The sequence below is a fragment of the Myotis nattereri genome, assembly GCF_964212035.1.
Source record: "Myotis nattereri genome assembly, chromosome: X".
In the NCBI taxonomy this organism is placed as follows: domain Eukaryota; kingdom Metazoa; phylum Chordata; class Mammalia; order Chiroptera; family Vespertilionidae; genus Myotis; species Myotis nattereri.
The window spans coordinates 7,312,417-7,333,154 of NC_138078.1; the positions used below are offsets into that span (position 1 = coordinate 7,312,417).

At 36.2% G+C, this 20,738-nt stretch overlaps 1 protein-coding gene across 1 annotated transcript in view; it reads left to right on the forward strand.

Moving 5' to 3' along the window:
- Positions 1 to 17,507, forward strand: part of MOSPD2 (motile sperm domain containing 2) — a 39,783-nt gene extending 22,276 nt beyond the window's left edge. Inside the window, exons 7-15 of the mRNA XM_081115010.1 lie at positions 607 to 645; positions 4,543 to 4,667; positions 7,623 to 7,799; positions 8,380 to 8,492; positions 10,979 to 11,075; positions 11,895 to 11,991; positions 12,305 to 12,434; positions 15,017 to 15,119; positions 15,932 to 17,507. Of these exons, the coding sequence (XP_080971136.1) occupies positions 607 to 645; positions 4,543 to 4,667; positions 7,623 to 7,799; positions 8,380 to 8,492; positions 10,979 to 11,075; positions 11,895 to 11,991; positions 12,305 to 12,434; positions 15,017 to 15,119; positions 15,932 to 16,087 (1,037 nt within the window). The 3' untranslated portion in view covers positions 16,088 to 17,507. The remainder of the gene's footprint in view (positions 1 to 606; positions 646 to 4,542; positions 4,668 to 7,622; positions 7,800 to 8,379; positions 8,493 to 10,978; positions 11,076 to 11,894; positions 11,992 to 12,304; positions 12,435 to 15,016; positions 15,120 to 15,931) is intronic.
- The last annotated feature ends 3,231 nt before the right edge of the window (positions 17,508 to 20,738 follow it).

Here is a 20,738-nt window from a genome sequence, read left to right on the forward strand (position 1 = left end):
TTCTCTCTCTCTCTCTCTCTCCCTCTCTGCTCCTCTCTCTAAAAATCAATTTCAAATACAAGAAAATATTTATTACATGGAATGTCCTACATACAAGAAACAGATAAATAATATTGATAAAGTGGACTCTGTCATAAGCAATATTCATAGATAAAGTACATTGTGTTACTAATTGCTATTTACAAATTGTCATTGAGAAAACAACTATAGTGTATTGCATTTGAATCTGATGTTGAAACTGTTTTAAAATTCAATGGATTTCAACAGTAATATGACATGCCACATCCAGACTCCATTTACCCACTTAACAATTTTCTTTTGTACCTTTATGCAAACAACAAAAACAATAAACAAAAGGCCAAGCTACTTGCCAAAGGACAGTGATAATGCAATGTTTATTTCCTACAAGCTATTCTCCTGGCTGGGCTCTTCACCATTTTGAGAAGTTAGTTTAGTTCTAGCACCACTCACCCTTCACTGACTTAGAAATGAGTCAGCCAGCTCCGTTTTTTGTTACATTCATATCATTTTTTCTAGGTCAGATATATGTCATATTACTATAGTGGTACTAAGTCACATTCAATGAATTTTTTTTTCATCTTTCAGCAAAAATAGTGATCTTCGATATGCCTTGGATAATGAACGGTGAGTATATTACCTATACTTTCTAAAACAGAATATCTGATTTCCTTTTTTCTTTGCCAACTTAGCCACATTGCTATGGTTTTTCAAAAAATGTTTATATTGTGCTTGGTGTATATACTCTTAAGAGGCTAGATCTAAACCATTCAAAGGCTTTTCCAAATTAAACAAGTTTAATTTTCTACCCCGTAGGTTCACCCACTAGTCTCTCTAAAACCAGCCTCAGGATAGTCAACCTGAGGTAAAACTATAGTCTGAAGCCTCAGTTTTTCTCCCACAGGTGGGGTATTTAATGAAACACAGGCCTTAGCTAGGTTTTCTCATGGGCTTCAGGTGTTGAGGAGGAAGGTGGGATGAATCTGAAATTTATTCCAAATCTCTGTAGTCACATACCCCTTATGACAGTCATAATATATATATTTTAAATTATTGGAAAACACTAGTTATCAAAAAACTTCTCACAAAGAAAAGCCCAGGTCCAAATGGCTTCACTGGTAAATTCTACCAAACATAAAGAAGGAACACCAATCCTTTGTAAACTCTTACAAAAACATAGAAGAGGGAACAATTTCCAATTCATTTTATGAGCAAGTATATATCCCTAATCACAAACATCACAGGAAAACTAGACCAATATCTCATATGAATGAATATAGATGGACCAGTCCTCAATAAAGTACTAACAAACTGAATCTAGCAACCTATAAAAAGGATTATACACCATGACCAAGTGGGATTTATCTCAGGAATGCAAAATCAGTTCAACATAAGAAAATCAACCGTGTTATCCAACTTATTAATAGGCTAAAAGAAAAAAACACACATGATCCTCTCAATAGACACAGGAAAAGCATTTCAAAACATTCAGTAGTCTCATGATAAACACACTCAAGAAACTAGGAATAGAAGGCACAAATCGTTGAAGCAACTGTGAAGTTAGGGGGACCACAGTAGTCCACACAGACTACACCCTCACTTCTGACACAAACTGTAAGGTCAAGGGGTTCCCCAAACCAGTCTCACTCAGGTTTACTAGAATGACTTACAGAACTCACTGAAAGCAGGTATACTCTCAGCTACAGTTTATTACAGGGAAAAGATTCAGATTAAAATTAGCAAAGGGAAGAAAAACAGTCGAATCCAGGGAAATACCAAATGTGGAGCAAGTCAGTTTTCCAGCATCAATATGGGGCAGTACCCATGGAGTAATGCCACTCAGAAAATATTACCCAAATTTCAGTGCTCACAGTTTTTATTGGGGTTTCATTACCTAGGCCAGACTGACTTACCACAATGTTTACCCCAGTCTCCCCAGAGGCTTACTGATGACGATGTGATGCGAAGCCCCCACTGTAAGTCATATTGTTCCTGTGTGACCCAAGGCCCCCAGACAAACAAAGACAGTCCTGTAAAGCATGAAGATTACCTCCCAGCAGCTAAAGGCAAAGGCCAGACCTTTCTTTGAGTAAGGTTAAGTCTTCACTACACAGAAGAGAACATCCAGAGCCTGATCAAGGGCATCTATGTAAAACCTGCATCTGTGAAAACCCACAGCTAACATGGAGTAATACTAACAATATTTGCAGGTGACATAATTTTCTATATGCAAAATTGTAAGGAATACAAACACACAAAAACTTATTAGAGCTAATAAATGAGTTCAGCAAGGTGGCAGGATGCAAACTTAATACACAAAATCAATTGTATTTCTATATACTCGCAATGAATTATCCAAAAATGAAATTAAGAAAATTTCATTGATAATAGCATCACAAAGAATAAAATACTTAAAAATAAAATTAAGAGAAATTTAATACTTGTACACTGAAAACTACATAACACCACTGAAAGATATTAAAGACCTAGGCAAACATCTCTTATTTAAGGGTTGGAAGACCTAATATTGTGAAGATGACGATACTTCCTGAATTGATCCACAAATTTAATGCAGCCCCTGTCAAAATCCCAGATGCCTTTTTTGAAAAGTAATTGACAAGCTTGTAAGAAGATAAGTAAATGGCAATGAATACATGACAAGTTGCTCAGTGAATACATGACAAGGTGCTCAATATTAGTCCAATTCATGACAAGATGCTCAATTTCAATAAAAAAAATTCAAGTCAAAATCACATAAGATAGTACTTCATACCCACTAAGATGACTATAATCAAAGAGACAGACAGTAGCAAGTGTTGACAAGGATGTGGAAAAATTGGAACCCTCATACATTTCTGGTGAGAATGAAAAATGGCGGTTCCTCAAAGAAGTTAAACATAAAATTACTATATGGCCCAGCAATTTCACTCCTAGCTATATATCTTCAAGAGAAGTGAAACCATGTGCTCACACACAAACTTGTACACAAATGTTCATAGCAGCTTTACTCATAATAGTGAAAAGTGGAAACAGCCCAAATATTCATAACTGATGAAAGGATAAACAAGTGTTATATATCCATAAAATGGACAATTATTCAGTCATAAAAAGGAATCAAATACCTTTTAAATGCTATGTCATGGATGAACCTTAACAGTATGCTAAGTAAGTGAACAAAACCAGTAGAAAAAATACCATTGTATGATTCTGTTTATATGAAATGTCCGAAATAGGCAAATCCATATAGACAGAAAGTAGATGAGTGTTTACCATGGAATGGGAGAAGACAAGACAAGGAGAGATTGGTAAGTGAGGGTTTCTTTTTGGTGTGATGAAAATGTTCTAAAATTAGAGAGCGGTGATGGTTGTGCAACTCTGTGAATATACTAAAAACCATTGATGTGTATACTTTAAAAGGATAAATTTTATGGTATGCAAATTATATCTCAACTGTTCTAAACTAACAGATATAGCACTTTAGATAATTCAAGCAGTATAACTTTAAATATGTCAACTCAAACTTTTTAGATAGAAATGAAAATGTAAATGTTATATAAAATATTTTAAGCACAATTAGCCAAAGTAAAAATAGAATTTTCTGAACTACTATATTCAGCATTTGTTATGCTGTTTTATTTCTTTTTCTTATTTTCTCTTTTTTATTGAATTTATCGGCTTGACATTAGTTAATAAAATTATATAGGTTTCAGGTGTACGATTCTGTAACATCATCTATACATTGTATTATGTATTCACCACCCCAAGTCAAAGCTCCTTCCATTATTATACTGTTTTATTTCTTGATTTAAATTGATGCTTTTGCAAATTTAATGCAGGATTCCTCTTTTAATTTCTTTAAAATGTGTCTGGAATGTCACAATGGAAAGAAGCTTTAAAAAATTAAGTATTTACAGAATGGCATGACAGAACAGATTATAATTATTAAACAGCTGGGTTTGATAACAGTTTATTCTTGCAGATTCTGTCAATTCCTCACAATTACATAGATTGGAGGGCTTGAGAGAAAGGCAGAGAAGGTTAGGGTTAGAATGGAAATCTGGATCCAGCTCACACCCATTATGAGGTGGCTTACTTCTCTTCCTGACTTCCCATTTCAGAAAGTTTTTCAGACTGGGAGTTTTATCAGGAACGTAAGGCAAATGACTCTTCCCATAATATTGTGCAGTTATTCCCTGAATCAGTGCTGTTTGATTTAGTGTCTGGAAATCTTAGTAGTTGGGATTATTGATGGATTTGTGCATAGGCCAAAACTCTGATGAGTGTATTTGAGAACATTAGAGTATTGAATTTTGAATCTTTATGGACCATTGAAATCTGTAAGGGATAGTCACAGTGTAAATGCCTATAGGAATTAGACAATGTTAAGTATCATGCCATGGAAATATACATATTAACAAATTTTAGCCTAACCTATTTTCAGAAGACCTGAGTTAGCATCTACAGTAAAATTAATTGAGATAGAGAATGAAAAGAATTTAATTAAGTAACTGTTTTTTTCTTCAGCTGCTTTCAAAATTGTGAAATCCTGGCTCGGTCCAGAAGCAGTGAGTTTGTTGAAGTTTACAAATAAACATGAAGTCCAAGACTATGTCAGTGTAGAATACCTGCCTTCCCACATGGGTGGAACTGTAAGTATAGTACTTGAAACTTGTTCCTAAAATAAGACTGGGTCATGGCACATTAGCCTGTATTCTTTCCTCAAGGAAAAAGGAAAAGCAGTGTCATAATATCCAAAGGAAGATCATAGATTCACCAAAATAATAAGCAGTGTTACATTTTTTTAAGTTTTCAAGTTGTTAGATTGCTATTTTTGAATGGGTCTGAACTGAAAAGTATTCAGTAAAAATGTATTCAGTATTTAGAAACAAGTATTCAGTAAAAGTCTTTCTACTGCTATCTCAATCACCCCGTGCCCCTCCCCAGTTCCATTATTTCTTATATTTATTTTCAGGGATCTGTATTGCCTACATAAGCAACTGTAGAATATATGTATAAGCAAATATAGTACATATGTAATTCTTCCTTCTTCCCCTCTCTTTTAAACAAGTAGTATATTTATACACTACTGTGCATCCTGCTTTTTTCTTTACATGTCTCAGAGATCATTTCAAATCAATATGTGACAAGCTGTCTTACTCTAATTCCTGACTGCAAAATATTCCAGTGTCTAGAGATGAACCATAAATTATTTAATTAATAACCATTAGGTATTAGTTTCTTTTTGATGTGTCTTTAGTTTGTTTCCATTTGTTTACTATTGAACAATCTTTTTCGTTTAAAAGACAATGTAGCCCAGCCAGCATAGCTCAGTGGTTGAGCATCGACCTATGAACTAGGAGGTCAACAGTTTGATTCCCAGTCAGGACATATGCCTGGGTTGCAGGCTTGGTCCCCAGTGGGGGTGCGTGCAGGAGGCAGCCAACAATGATTCTCTCTCATCATTGATGTTTCTATCTATCTCTCCCTTTCCCTTCCTCTCAGAAATCAATAAAAAAGTATTAAAAAATAAATAAAAGATAATGTATACTATCAAGATTTTTTGCAAATGATTTTACTATTTACAAATAAGAGATCAGGAGTAATTAGGTATGTGTTAAATTCTTAATACCACATAATAATGAAACATATTGTGATAATGACTTTATTTATAAACTGTAAAGCCTATAGAAATGGTATGCCTTGGGTTAACTTGATTGACAATATTTCTATTTGATTTTTATAATCTTCTTTGTATACTGCCTTCCTGGCAAAATTATATTCAACCAGAACCAAGGGGATAGCAAGATGAAAAGTTTTGGTATGTCCGTGTTTGTTTTCTTTGATTAAAAAAACTTGAACTAATATTTTTAATTTGAAGTTTGATGCTTTCCTATTCTGGGACTTCATATTTCATATTTTAACCTAGAAAAACCAGGCTATGGTTCATTTCAAGTACAACCCTTAGTTAAAATGGTGATTTTATTGATTTGACATTTTTTAACATTTGCCCATAGAATTGTATCTTAAAATTAATAGCATTTAGTAAAATTTATTTTTCTTTTTATAGGTATAAAAGGTTATTTTATTTCCCATTCTCTGATGTTAGTGATATATTTCTTCAAGTTGTAGTCAAAATTGTAGTTAGGACTACTAATATTTTTACATTTTTTTGTCTTCAAAAAGTAACACATTTTTTAACAGAAAAGAATACCAAAGACTGAAAAGTATAACAGTACAGTGAAAAGTATGTCTTCCTCCAAGTTTCTCTCCTTCTGGAGATATTGTGTCCATTATACTATTTTACATAATGGTCACATGTTATATGTATTCTGTTGTGGGGTTTTTTTTATATTTTTATTTATTTCAGAGAGAAAGGGAGGAGAGAGAGATAGAAATATCAATGATGAGGGAATCATTGATTGGCTGCCTCCTGCACACTCCCCACTGGGAATTGAGCCCACAACCTGGGCATGTGCCCTTGACCAGAATCGAACCTGGGACCTTTCAGTCCGCAGGCCAACGCTCCATCCACTAAGCCAAAGAAGCTAGGGCTGTTGTGGAGTTTTTTACATCATTTATTTTTAGGTTATACCATATTGATTCATAGAGGTCTACCTGACTCATTGACCATTGCAGGACATTCCATTGTGTGGATATAACATACTTAATCAGTTCTCTTTTGAAGGCACATTACTTATTTTCTAATCTTTTGCCATTACTAATAGTGCTGCAGTGACTATCCTTGTAAATAATTTTTCATGAGCAGGTGCGGCAGTATATATAGAAGATAAACTCCAGGAAATAACATTAGTTCAATGGGTATATTTAGTGTTTAATTTTTATAGCTGTTGCCAATTTCCTCTGAAGAGATTGTGGTCATTTACCAATAATGTGTGAGAACAGTTGAACCACATTTCTGACAATACCACATAATATTGTTTTTGCCAGTTTCGGGTGAAAAATATTTCATTATAGTTTTAATTTGCATGTCTTTTATTGTCAGTGATGCTGAGCATGTTTTAATGACTTAAAAGGCAGCCTTCATTATTTTTCTGTGAACTGTATTATTCCTTTATTCCTTGTTCTCTTGGGTTATTCTTTCCTTGTTTACTTGTATATATTAATAAAAGCTGTTTTTTTGATTCTGTGTGTGGTGTACATTTTCCCAGTTTGTAGCCCTTTTTAAAAGTTTTATTTTAGTGTGCTCAATTTTTATCAATATTTGCATGCCTTCTGATTTTTTGTGCTATGCTTAGAAAGGCTATTCCTGCTTAGTTTTTTTTAATCCTCTTGTGTGTTGCTCTGGAGCTTATATGGTTTTAAAAAATAAATACACACACAGACTTGCAGACACACTTAATCTTTCATCCATCTGAAATTCTTTTTGGTGTAAAGTGTGAGCTAAAGATCCCGTTTGCTTGTTTTACAGATGGCTGGCCAATTGTCTCACACCACTGATTACTTTTTCCTTTTCTGGTTTGTTTTAAATTTCACTGTCTGATTCAGTCTATTTCCTTGGCCAAATGAATGGATTTCACCTTTACTAAGAGAATTCTTTTTCTACCCATCCTTTAGCAAGCTGATCCAAAATTCTTTTCTTCTAGGATCCTTTCAAGTATAGCTATCCACCACTAGTAGATGATGACTTCCAGACACCATTGTGCGAAAATGGGCCTATTGCCAGTGAGGATGAAGCTTCGAGTAAGGAAGATACAGAAAGTGATGGCAAAGACATCTTGGAAACAATTTTTGGTGAAGAACAAACATCTCTTCCGAAAAAGGTAATTTTAATAATAAGATGAAATTAAGTCAAAAGCTGTGGCCTAGCCCCAATTCTAATAGCTTGCTATGTGATTTTGGATAAGTCCCAACTTTCTGTCCTTCTGCATCTTTGTATGTACAAAGAAAGAAGGATGGGATGGGGTGATTCCATACTTTTGTATAAAAATTGGCAAAATGCACTTGACGGTGTTATCTAAAATATTTTTATTTATCTGAAATAAAATTAAAACTTTACCTTCTTGATCTACTTCCTCTTTTTGTTTCATATTTTAGAAAGCACTTACTTGTCATCTTATAATCAAGGGCTTGATAAATACATTATAATTTAAAACAAATCCAAAGGCTCTGAAGGGAGGGACCATGTTATATTTTCTATAATCACATTTATAGTAGGCACTCAATTGTATGTTATGTAACATTAATATATATTAATTATATAATTTAGGTATAAAGCTACATTAAGGATTATAATTTGCATTGAATCAATATAATGTTTACTTTTTGACCTATTGACCTGCCCAACCGTCAAGTATGAAACTAAATTTCTTGATCTTTTCTTCATATTTTTTTAATCTTTAGATTAACCTAACTGAATCTACTTCCAAAGCAGAAGAAAATGAAAAAGTTGATTCCAAGACTAAAGCTTTCAAAAAACCATTGAGTGTATTTAAAGGGCCCTTATTACACATCAGGTAATAATGGCAGATTTTATTAGCTATGCTTTCATAACATATTTTGATGATCTTCAGGGAACTGCAAAGTAAGAAAACTTCTATACTATTTTTGAAACTGGCGAAATACAAAATTAAGGGTTATCTGAAGACCTTGGTTTCCAGACATAATGGATAGTTTTAGCTACCTTTTTGTTATGTTCCATTCAGTGTGTTTAAAAGGCCCTCATATCTTATCAGGTAATAAGAGTGCATATTCATATATTAACAGTAAATCTGAATGACATGTATTTTTCTCATTGTACTGATACTGTTAGACTTTGCACAAATTCAAAGATTCCAGAAACAACATTGAAATGTAGGTGTTTATCCATTTGACCTTACAAAAGCTAAAGCTGAACCAGAAAAATAGTTTTATTAAAGCTAAATTCAGCCCATCTCTTGTTTCTAGGTTGTGCAATTCAAAAGATTCAGGATTGTTTCTTTATCTTTATGCAAAGACCTCTTTCTCTCTAATGATGCTTCTTGGTTGGTAAATCTATTTAGCCTTATATTAATGTTGCCATACCATCTTTCTTTAGTGATGACCTAATATATTATTTTCTATGCCTTTACTTGAAACCTTTCAATGTAATCGTTTTAGTTATGTCTGTTATGAACAATGCAGCCAAAGTTTTAAAAAATTGAATCTGAGATTCTCAAACTGACAAGATTAGTTTGTTTACACGTATTATGATTACTATTATATTTGGATTTGTCATGTCTGTATGTATGTGAGAGAAACAGAAGCACACGTGAATGTTCAGTTTACCATGTTTTTTCTTTGCCATTTTACCTCTTTGAAGTTTGTTTCCCATTTTTCCCTCTACTGGTTTGGAAGTTACTCCATTTTTGTTCACTAGAGGCCTGTCAAAACCATAGGTTATAAATATTTACATTTATATTTGTAATATCAAGGCTTATAAATATCACTAGAGGCCCGATGCACAAAATTTGTGCAAGGGGCTTGGCCCTGATAGCCACGGCGGCTTGCCTCAGCCCTCACAGCCCTGGCTTCATCTGGAAGGTCGTTTGGCTGTCCGGTCTAATTAGCATATTACGCTTTTATTATTATAGATGGTATGGCCGGAAGAGCTCATTAGGGAGAAAGCCTAAGTGGGACTTGGGTCTCTGACATTACCTGCCTCTGTCCCAGGAAAGTCACAGGGCTTCCACATACACCCAAGCACCCAGCCTATGTCTGCCTCCCTAGAGCTTCTCACAATTTCTGTGCTGGTTTTTGAGAGCAGTTCTGAGATCCAAAACCTTCTGTCTTTTCTGTGGCATACTTCAGTTTGAGTCCGAAAAGGAAACCAACAGCCCTGATCATTTACCGTCTTATCCAAAGCTGGGCAAAGCCCTACTGGGAGAGCACTTCCTTAAAAATGTATGTTCTCGCCCTAACCGGTTTGGCTCAGTGGATAGAGCATCGGCCTTCTGACTGAAGGGTCCCAGGTTCGATTCCAGCCAAGAGCATGTACTTTGGTTGTGGGCACATCCCCGGTATGGGGTGTGCAGGATGCAGCTGATCGATGTTTCTCTCTCATTGATGTTTCTAACTCTCTATCCCTCTCCCTTCTCTGTAAAAAATCAATTAAAAAAATTTTTAAAAAATGTATGTTCTCTAAGTGAATAAACATCTCTGATGTGAAGACATTCCTGTCATAACATGAATCTATTTAAAGGTGCAGCTCTACGTCAAGAGCTATCTGAAGAATTCACATTTTTATCTAAAACAAAAACAAAAATACTGTCCTTCCCATTGTTTGGAGGCGCCTGATCCAGTTTGGACAAGTTTGCTGAAGTGTTTGTGTTTTCATTTTAGGTCACGGGCATTACAGTAGCCAAGAACAGTAAAATTTGTATTTTGAAGCTCTCTGACTTTACTGTTTGACAAGTTCTTCCTGCACTTCTCACCCTAGATTTTATTTGTGTTTATTTTTCTTCTTCCCTATTACACAGAAAAGGCCTTTATTAGTAAGAAATTATTCTGTTACTTGAATACATCTCTAATGATCTTTCTTTTGAAGTTATGCTCTTCTCTGTTGGTATATAAAAATATGCTCCACTCTAATCTGTGGTAATTAGATGAAGTTGAAGCAGCAATTCCGTTATTGCTTTGATTATTGTCTGTAACCTTCCAAAGAGTTCAAGTAAGTGTACCTTAAGTTGGAGCTGATTATAGGACTAATTCAGAATCTAATTCTGTGTTTCTTCCTATTTTGCCTTTTTTTTTCCTATTTTGCTTTTGATCTTGGGGAAACCATAGGAATTTTTAAATAGCAGGCATTTGATTAATAAGATTAAAATACAAAATATATTAGGTCATTTTGTAATCTTGTCTTTTTTGATAAAACTTATTTATGCAAATGAGCATAAAATATTAACCACATTTTTTTCTTCAAGTTAGATTAGATTGTCATTTATTTTGAGTAATATGGATGTCTTATGTTTTTGTCATTACTTAGCCCAGCGGAAGAACTGTATTTTGGAAGTACAGAATCTGGAGAGAAGAAAACTTTAATAGTGTTGACAAATGTAACTAAAAACATAGTGGCATTTAAGGTAAATTTCTGAAATATAGGATAAAGTATGTGTGAAAATTTGACGTGGAAAGTGATTTTAGACAATATTTATTAAAAGATTTGTAATTTTGAACTTACACAGTGGTTGTATTTATGATCTTTTTAGGTATGTGATACTGCCTTAGCTTATCTAAAATTTTTCCTGGGATCTGTATTTCAATCTTTTATTTACAATAATAGGCTAATGCCCAAATCAATTCCAGGGTTTAACATTTGTTGTAAATAAAAAATCCCAAGGAAATCACTCTTCATTATATGAATAGTTCTTAATAATAGTTCTTAAAATTATAAAATCAAATGTGCATTTTCTCCCAAGTATAGTATATGCAGGAATATTAATTTATACTGGATACTAATCTGATATTGAGCATTTAGTGTCACAAGACTGAGTTCACCACATCCCATGTTGTAGGTATTACTTCCTTAAGTCCTCTATTTAATTTAAATTTAACCATTAGGATGTCTGGATGTCCTTTGATTATCAGCTGTTGTTTTTTTTTAATTTTTGAACACTATTGTAACATGTGGATTCAGGTTTTTGAATTTGTGTTAATTCAGGTGATTAGCACATGATAAATATTTAACAGATAGAGTAATTACTTTATTTTAGAGGAAGGCTAAAATAGCTTGAGATGCTTTTTTCCTAATGGTGAGCAAAGATATATTTTATGCATAATCATCAAAGCTTATTTTGTAAATTTTGGTTATTGATTAACTGCTAATTTTGTTAAAAGTCCCTTTTAAGCCATTTCCCCCAAAAGCATAGAGGTTATTATGTGACAACTGTATTTATAAACAGGTGAGAACAACTGCTCCGGAAAAATACAGAGTCAAGCCTAGTAACAGCAGCTGTGACCCTGGAGCAACAATTGATATAGTTGTGTCTCCACACGGGGGTAAGTTGTCATATGATAGCCATTGCACTGTAGGCACCTGTTTTCCCACATGTAAAATGAAATGGGCAAATGGGTCTCCCAAGTCCTTCCCAGCGTTAAATAATTTTCACTTGTTTTTTAATGAGTAAAATTGTTTCAGCTGATATCAGTTGAAATGAATTTCAAAAACGAACTCATTTTTAGAACTTTTTCCCTTTTTTATGGTAGTTCCATATCCCTATTTTCCTTACTTTTTTCTAGAATAACACCTTAAGCCACACACCTAAACTTTGGTAAAGATTCCTGTTCAAATATTTTGCCCTTTTGAACACAGGCTTTGCAGTCTCTGCCCAAGACCGGTTTCTGATAATGGCTGCAGAAATGGAACAGACATCTGGCACAGGCCCAGCAGAACTGGCTCAGTTCTGGAAAGAAGTTCCCAGGAACAAAGTGATGGAGCACAGGTATGCTTTTTACTCACAGGCATTCAAATGTGGTGGGAAAGATCAGAAAAAGACATGTGCCTACGTGGGCTAGGCAGGCATGCCTTCTAGTGCTTGGCAGACATTGAGGCATCTAGTGTGGGCCCTGAGTTCTGTGAGGCTGTGGGGGTGCCCAGGTGAATGAGACCCGGAGTTTCTCAAGATGGTTGCTAATAGCAGACAGACACTAGTTTTCCGGCCAGTCACAAGAATGTGGATGTGTCAACACACAGATATTGTCTGATAACTGCAGTATAATCATGGGTGGGAAGAGTGTGATTTAGCAGTTAGTCAAGGTCCCTGTGATTAGGGACTGAATGGCCACTGATCTTTTTTAACTCTTCTGTAAATTTGATAGATATCTTCTGAAAGTAGAGGGAAAGAGAGCCTTATCATTTCATCTTGATAAGAAAGTCCCTAAGGCTAGTGACTTTGCCATACCATTTCCTGCCCTTTCAATTTGGTCTTTCCATAGATACCAATAAGAAAATTGTTTAGGATGAGAGTGGTCTAAAATTTTTTTCAAACATGGATGGTTTTACATTTCATAGGATCTATCACCTGGCCACTGATCAGTAGGATCTTATATTAATCTCAATGGTGCATGAGATTAATATAAGTCTTTTTATGGTTTAACCATGGATGCAAGAGGTATCCCAAAAGAGGGTTCAAAAAATGCAGTCCTCAAAAGGTCAAAAAGTTCACTTGCAGAGTTAGCTATATTAAGAAAGCAAAAATCTTCATTGTCTCAGGCAGTAAAATAGTATAGTGCAAGCACGTCTCTGGTTTCCCACAAGAAATGTGAGATGCCTCCAATCACAGACTCACTAATCTCTGACACCAGGCAGGTGCTACTGGAACGGGACTTTTCTAGCACTTATGAGACAATGAAGGTTGAGACAACAAATGTCCCTTATAGACCAGGGCCCCTTATGATAAACTCCCATGGGAGCTGGCACAGTCGGACAAAGAGAATGCCGCTTGTCACTTTGTGTCTCTGATCCCCAAGCCTATTCAGCTGGTCACCAGATGCATACATCTCTCCAGAGAGAATATCCTTAATTGGTCACAAAGCCAAACTCTCAAGACATAGAACAAGACAAAAGGAAAACTTCATTGGGCACATGGTTCTTCTCCTTATGACAAATGACACAAAAGAAAACAATGACTGTCTCTGGGAGGGAAAAGGATCAATAGAAAACAAGAGTACTGCTCTGGCCAGTGTGGGTCAGTGGTTAGAGTGTGGGCCCATGCACCAAAGGGTCAAGGGTTCAATTCCTGGTCAAGGGCACCTGGGTTGTGAGTTCGCTCCCCGCCCCCAGTTGGGGTGTGTGTGGGAGGCAACCAATGGATCTCTCTCTCTCACTCTCTTGCTCTCTTTCTCCCTCCCTCCCTCCACTCACTCTGAAAAGCAATGGAAAAAAAACATATTCAGGGAGGATTAACAACAACAAAAAGAAAATAAGAGTATGCAACAAAACTCTCTACCAAAATCACTATACCAATACCAAAGGAACTAATTCACACAAATATTTCTCTTTCTAATCTAAATTTGGAAAGGAGGGGACAAGGGCTTTCCCTTCTCAGTCTGGTGCTAGAGTGAGATCCAGGAGAGCTGACTTTTTAAAGAATTCTTACCCTTTGCCAGCTTCTGCCAGTTTCCAGGATCCAACCTGCAGGCTCCCAAATGAATATGGTGTCTCAGCAGGTCCCATAGTAGGTCACCATACTGTAGGAAAAAGAAAAATAATTTTGCTTTACCTTTCTAGGTTCTTGGCTGAGACCACCCCCACCCCCACAATGGAAGACAGACAACAGGAGAAAAAAAAACAGAAGTTTAATATATGTAAACTAGAGGCCTGATGCACGAAATCCATGCAAGGGGCTCGCGCCCCCCCCACCCCCCCACCACCACCATGGCATCTGCCCACTCTGCCTTGGGCCCCTGCCACCGCGGCTTCATCTGGAAGGTCCTCCAGAAGGACCTCTGGTCTAATTAGCATATTATACTTTCATTATAGATCCTCCTGTGTGCATAGGAGGGATCCAGAAAACAATAAAACACCCCCCAAATGTCCCAGGCCACCACCTTAAATACCATCTACAGTTAAGATGATGTTGGTTAAAGGATCCAGCTATGGGAGGTTATGAGGAAAAGCACAGCAAACAAGGATAAGACTGTTATGTAGATTTAGGTCAATGCCTTCTCCATTGATAAAAGTTTACAGATTTAGTCTTCTTCCTGGTACAGAGAGGGGGGCACCCTTACAAATGGAGATTCCCTTGTAAATGTAACTCTTTCTTACAAAGGGGTAACTTCTTTGTTTTCAGAGCTTTTCCGGTGTCTGCTGTTTTTTTGTATTTTTTTTTAATGAGGTCAAGATAATATTTGTGCCAAATTATGTCCCCTTCAAAGATAAATACACTGCTACATTAGGTAAATCAGGGTAGAGGAATGAGTATTTTTACCTGTGTTACATATACTTCTGTGGGTTTTTAAAAATTTTATATTTTACTTTTATTTTTAAAAATTAAGAAGTTATGTTTCCTTTGGATTTTCATAGGTTAAGATGCCATATTGTTGAGAGCAGTAAACCAACCAGTCTTACATTAAAAGACGGTGCTTTTAACATGTCAGATAAAACCAGTGAAGATATGTGTCTACAAGTAAGTGCTCATTCTTCCTAACTAAAACAATGTTGTTAATGCTAATTAACATTAGAAATTCATTTTTTCCCACTGACATAAGGAAAACCTTTGGCATAGACACAACAGAAATGCTCTCTTCTTTGTAAAGGGAAACCAAATCACAAATGGTAAGCTGCGAGTTACTTTTGGAAATCTACTAACTTTTAAAGCTCTGGCCATTTTTTTTCAAAGATTTTTTATTGATTTTTAGAGAGGGAAAGAGAGAAACATTGATGACAGAGAAACATCAATCGGCTACCTCCTACAAGAGAGATCAAGCCCGCAACCCGGGCATGTGCCCTGACCAGGAAGCTAAGCAGCAGCCCATTAGTGCATGGGATGACATCCAGCCAATTGAGCCATACAAGCCAGGGCAAAGTTCTGGCTGTTTTAATTTGAACTAGGAACCATATCGCAAAGTGCATGGTGCTTTGGGATATAATCAAAGAATTCTGTCTCACAGAAGAGATACCATGCAGTGCATTACTGGTAAATTTTAAAAAAAAAAGGATGGAATACTTTTTCTGAGTAGCTGCTTCTGCTACTTCCAGGGAGTGATTACTTTTCTCGTTTCTCAACTAGAAATTAGACCTTTTCAAAACAAGAGTAAGCCAATGCACATCTGTTCACCAAATGAATCTAATTCCTCATTGCATTTCCAGCTACCAGCCTTTCAGAATAAATGGACCCATCCTGTAAATGTATGGGTTTCTAATATTCCTGTTTGTCATTCACGTGATTAATGTACAGTTTTATTAATACAAATCTTTCATCCTTTTTTCCCTGTTTAGCTCAATCGTTTACTAGAAAGCAATAGAAAGCTTGAAGACCAAGTTCAGCGTTGTATCTGGTTCCAGCAGCTGCTGCTTTCCTTAACAGTGCTCTTGCTTGCTTTTGTCATCTCTTTCTTCTATTTGTTGTACAGCCAAAGAAGTGGTGCTTGGTAGGAAACATGACTGTTTCATCCATTAGTTGGAAAAAGTAAAACCCAGAACTTCTCCACCATGCTACTAACAGTGTCACACATCTGTGCTTCCTAAAAGGAAATGTGCAACACTTAAAGGGGAACAGATACACATCTTGAAAACAAACTGTTAGAATAAAGAAACACTTAAGAAATTGATGAGAGTATAGCTGGTTAGTATAATAGGTAAAAGCATATTTGTTGTGTAAATTAATAGTTTAGATATAACTTATTTTTTTCTTTTGATTTTAATACTTTTAAAGCTTAAGTTTTATCTTATGTATATGTTAGCAGAACTGAAAATTATAACATGCTTTGTTGCGGCCAAAAGAATGAAATCTGATTTTTTTATGACATGATTATTATAGCTGAGCCAACTTATTAGCTTTTCTATACTGTATATATAGAACATGTATATTGAAACAAAACATACAGAGTAATTTCTTTAATCATGACTTTGTAATTTTGAGAGTTACTTCTGAAGATGTTAGTCAATATTCTTTTGGAATGTAAAACTACTTAATGCCAAGCCACCTTTTGCCTTTCTTTTCTGTCTTCCTTAACAGCCTGCATTTTATTAGTCTCAGACTTTTTCCTTTTCTTTTTAAAAAATATATGTATTTTTAATGATTTCAGAGAGGGAGGCAGAAGGTGAGAGAGATAGAAACATCAATGAAGAGAATCATTGATTAGCTGCCTCCTGCATGCCCCTGCACTGGGGATTGAACCCGCAATCCGCGCATGTGCCCTTAACCAGAATCGAACCCGGGACTCTTCAGTCCGCAGGCTGATGCTCTTATCTACCGAGCCAAACCGGCTAAGGCCAGACTTTTTCTTAAACATGTTTTTACCAATTTTAGAGAGAGAGGAAGGGAGAGGTAGAGAGAAAACATCGATGTGAGAGACAAACATCAATTGGCTGCCTCCTTCTGGGGAAGGAGCCCACAACCCAGGCATGTGCCATGACCAAGAATCGAACTAACAATCTCTTGGTGCATGGGACGATGCCCAACCAATTGAGCCACACAGGCCAGGGCTGGGATTTTTTTCTGAACACTCTCCTTTAGATAGAATTTCAAAAACTAAGTCCGGTTGGATTTTTTTTTAATTCTGTTGGTGATGACCAGAGGGAAAATCTCTTCAGTTCCACTTTCCAGTCTTTTTTATGCCATTTTCATGTTGCTCACTATGGCTGTACTCTCACCCCTTTGCTTCATTTGTTATAAAATCCTGGTCATCTATTGCGCCGTCTTCACCCTCTTTCCTTAAGAGAGTTAGATAAAATCTTTTGCAGAGTTAGTTTTTGAGATAAATAGCAATAGAATTCGTTTACATTTCAGTTCCTTGTTCAAGTCAGCCATAAAAAGGGAACTTGACAAAAGACTGGAGTATCTCTAAGCATGAAAAAAAAAAGCAAAACTCAAGTGTCAGCTCTTCATTTTACAAGTATAAAACAACTCGTGATGAGCTGTAAAACCTTCAGACCAGGGCTAAGTTACTTGCCTGATTCTCTGCCTTGTCCCAGTAATACCCAGGCAGTTCTTAAATTCCTAAAAAGAAGCACCTTGCTATTAAATTAGTTTGTCCTCATTAATATCACCAGTTTCAGTCCATGTTGGTTCACGTGTAAATCTACTTTATATGAAAGAAAAAAATAGCCTGCCTGTAAAATAAGTTGTGAGTCTTCATTGAGTCATGTTTGGAGATTTTTTTTATTCTGAGGTGTAGTGTTGATAGTTTTCATCTGGAGAAGTTGATGATTCCAAGACTGAGTTATGAAGAGCCATATACTAGAGTCCTTAAAAGGACACTGGTCTGATACTCTGTCTTAATTTGGGTTTTTCTGTTTCAGTTTGCCAACTCCAGACGTGAAAGTGACTGCAGTCCACCCTAAGTACTATCCATAGTATCCCCCTGTGTTTGTGCACAGCGGTTTTCTCTTATATGTTAGATTTCTGGCTTTAATATAATCAAATACCAAAATGTATGCTTTTTGTTCCTCAGAAAATAAACGAGGAAATAATTAGTCCAAATTGGAAATATACTATCTTAACAGTCTTCCTTTAACTTTTCATATAAAAATTCTATTGATTCACTAAAACGTTCTTCCTTAATGTCTGGTCAGTTGAATTTAATAACATATCTTATTAACATTTGTGTGTCTGTTAAATGTGACTAGCAATATTACTGAAAAGTTACCATAAAATCAAAGGCATTAAACTTGTGTACTTGTCTTGATTAATCACTGGTTTTTTTCAGATTAATCACTGTTTTTACATATGATTTTATTCTGTCTTGATTTTATTTAATCACATTTGTATGATTATTTTTGGTACTCTATAATTATTTTATTTTGAATCATGTCATTACTTTTTCATGACCAAATTACCAAGAACCAACATATATGTAGATTTAGATTGTTTTCACTTGATGGAAATGAATAGATTTTTGCATGAAAACATTGAGATATCTTTAGTTTGATCTGCAAGATGCCTAAAAATGCAATTGCTGGTGAACCTAGCCTCAAATTTCATAATGATAGCATACCTTTTTATATATTGCCACTAATTTTGACTGGATTTAATAGCACTTTATTGTACAATTGCAAAAAAATATATTCCTAGAATTGTTGCCAGTGTAATTTCTCTAATGTTCTGGTGCTTTTCATATATTTTCAGTATTTTATTACTATATTGGTATTTTCTTTGTATGAATTGATCAAAGAACATGTTTTCTATTTTAATATGTTTTAGAAAAATAACTACATTTATGAAATAAATATCATCAGGAAAAAAATCTCTGGTCTCTAATTGATAAAGCATCTTAAAACCAATGTTCAGGCTCACTCTAATCTTTTAAAGGTCACATTAATTTCTCTTGCACTTGTTTTGCATTTTTATAAGGACATCCCTGCAAACTTCCAAAGATGCACGTGTTTTATCAGGTGACCTGTGTTCCTTTTCCTGGCCCCGTGTCAGGGTCTGGCTTCTCGTCACCGGAGCTCTCTTTTCCTCAGACTTAGCATTGGAATCACTGTCACACAGGGGGGCTCCATGGTGAGACCGATCACCAGAGCTACTCCATTTCCCCCCTGCTATCCCTGTCTCCACCCGCATACCTTCCTGTCTGACTATTGAGCACATACATGGAAGGCAGTCCTTGTGAGGAGGTCCTGGTGCAATGGGCATAGATATGGGCATGGTTGAGGGTTGGTATGATCCCCTTGCCACTAGAAAATACAACCTCCCAGTGGCAGCTACTGCTCCATTGAAGTAAAATGAATAAGACAGGTCTATCTTCTAAACAGAAAAAGAGGGAGAAATACAAACCCATCGGTGAAAATAAAAATTGATTTACAAAGAAAAGGGTAACCTAACAAGAAGTGCCACACCTACTGTGGTGGGCATGGTCTCCTTTCCTAAAGGACATGATTTCTAGGAAACAGAAGAGCTCCTGTGGGGAGAGCTCCCGCTAGGAATACCCGGGTACTTTACAACAATCTTCAGCTCTTTCTCGCTCAAATTTTCACCAGCAACTCAAAGTATCCTGATGCAGAACAACATGGAACCCCAAAGGCCGATAGAGACGGATATAGTAACCCATAGCTTAGTGAGTTCAGACTTTAATGTTGACAACAGATAAAGAATTTGATTTGTATTTTGGGGGATGTAATGTTCTAAGATTGAGAGTTACAGTTAGTGAGGTTGCTCACATAGGGCCAAAATCAGAACTGAAATCTGGTCTTCACCTTAGACAAACCTCTTTAGGAAGGCTCCTTCCTCACCATATCTCCACTTCTATCTCACTCCCTGTTTTTTCTTCCATTCTAATGTCTATTTCCATCACTCTGACAAAACAGTACTTGCTAAAGTCCAGCAATTACCTCCTTGTCATTTATCAATGGACATACTTCAGCCTGAATTTGAAGTGAGCTCTTACAGCAGCATTCGGCTACCAACCACTAGGTTTCTGAGAAGATGAACTCCTGTTTTTCTTCTCCCATCGACACTCCTTAGTGTCCTTTACTGGCTCATCATCCTCCACCAAGTCTTTAAGATGTTGAAGTTAGAACTGGGATCTCCTCCACACCCAGGGCTACACTTAGCATCAGTAAGCCATTAGCCCTTGGATAATCTAACAAGACATCTGTTTTAAGTCTAGACATATATATCTACCATCAACTCGGCATTTTCAGGTATTCATCACAAAATATCAAAAGCCACTCATGATCTTCCCCTGAACCTAGTCTTCCAGACCCCATCTCAATGGATGGCACCACCCCCATCCATTTATACCAGCTATAAACCTGACCTTTATCCTTGATCCCACAGGACCGCTCCCCCCTCTACTTCTCTCCTTCTCCTCTGTCAGTCCCCCCCCCCCCACTTCTTTAATCTACAGTATCTCCCACCTGGACTTCTGCAACAATCGCAGGAAGTGTCTGGACAGGAAGTGTCTTAGACTCTGCAGTCCTATCTCCATATTGCATTCAAGGATATTCGGGACCCATTGAAATTGCACATCATCTCATGTCACTCCCCAGATTAAAGCCCTGAAGTGGCTTCCATGGATCTTAGCCCAAGATTAAATTTCCTAACTGGGCCTACAAATTCCTGAATGATCTGGCCCTTCCC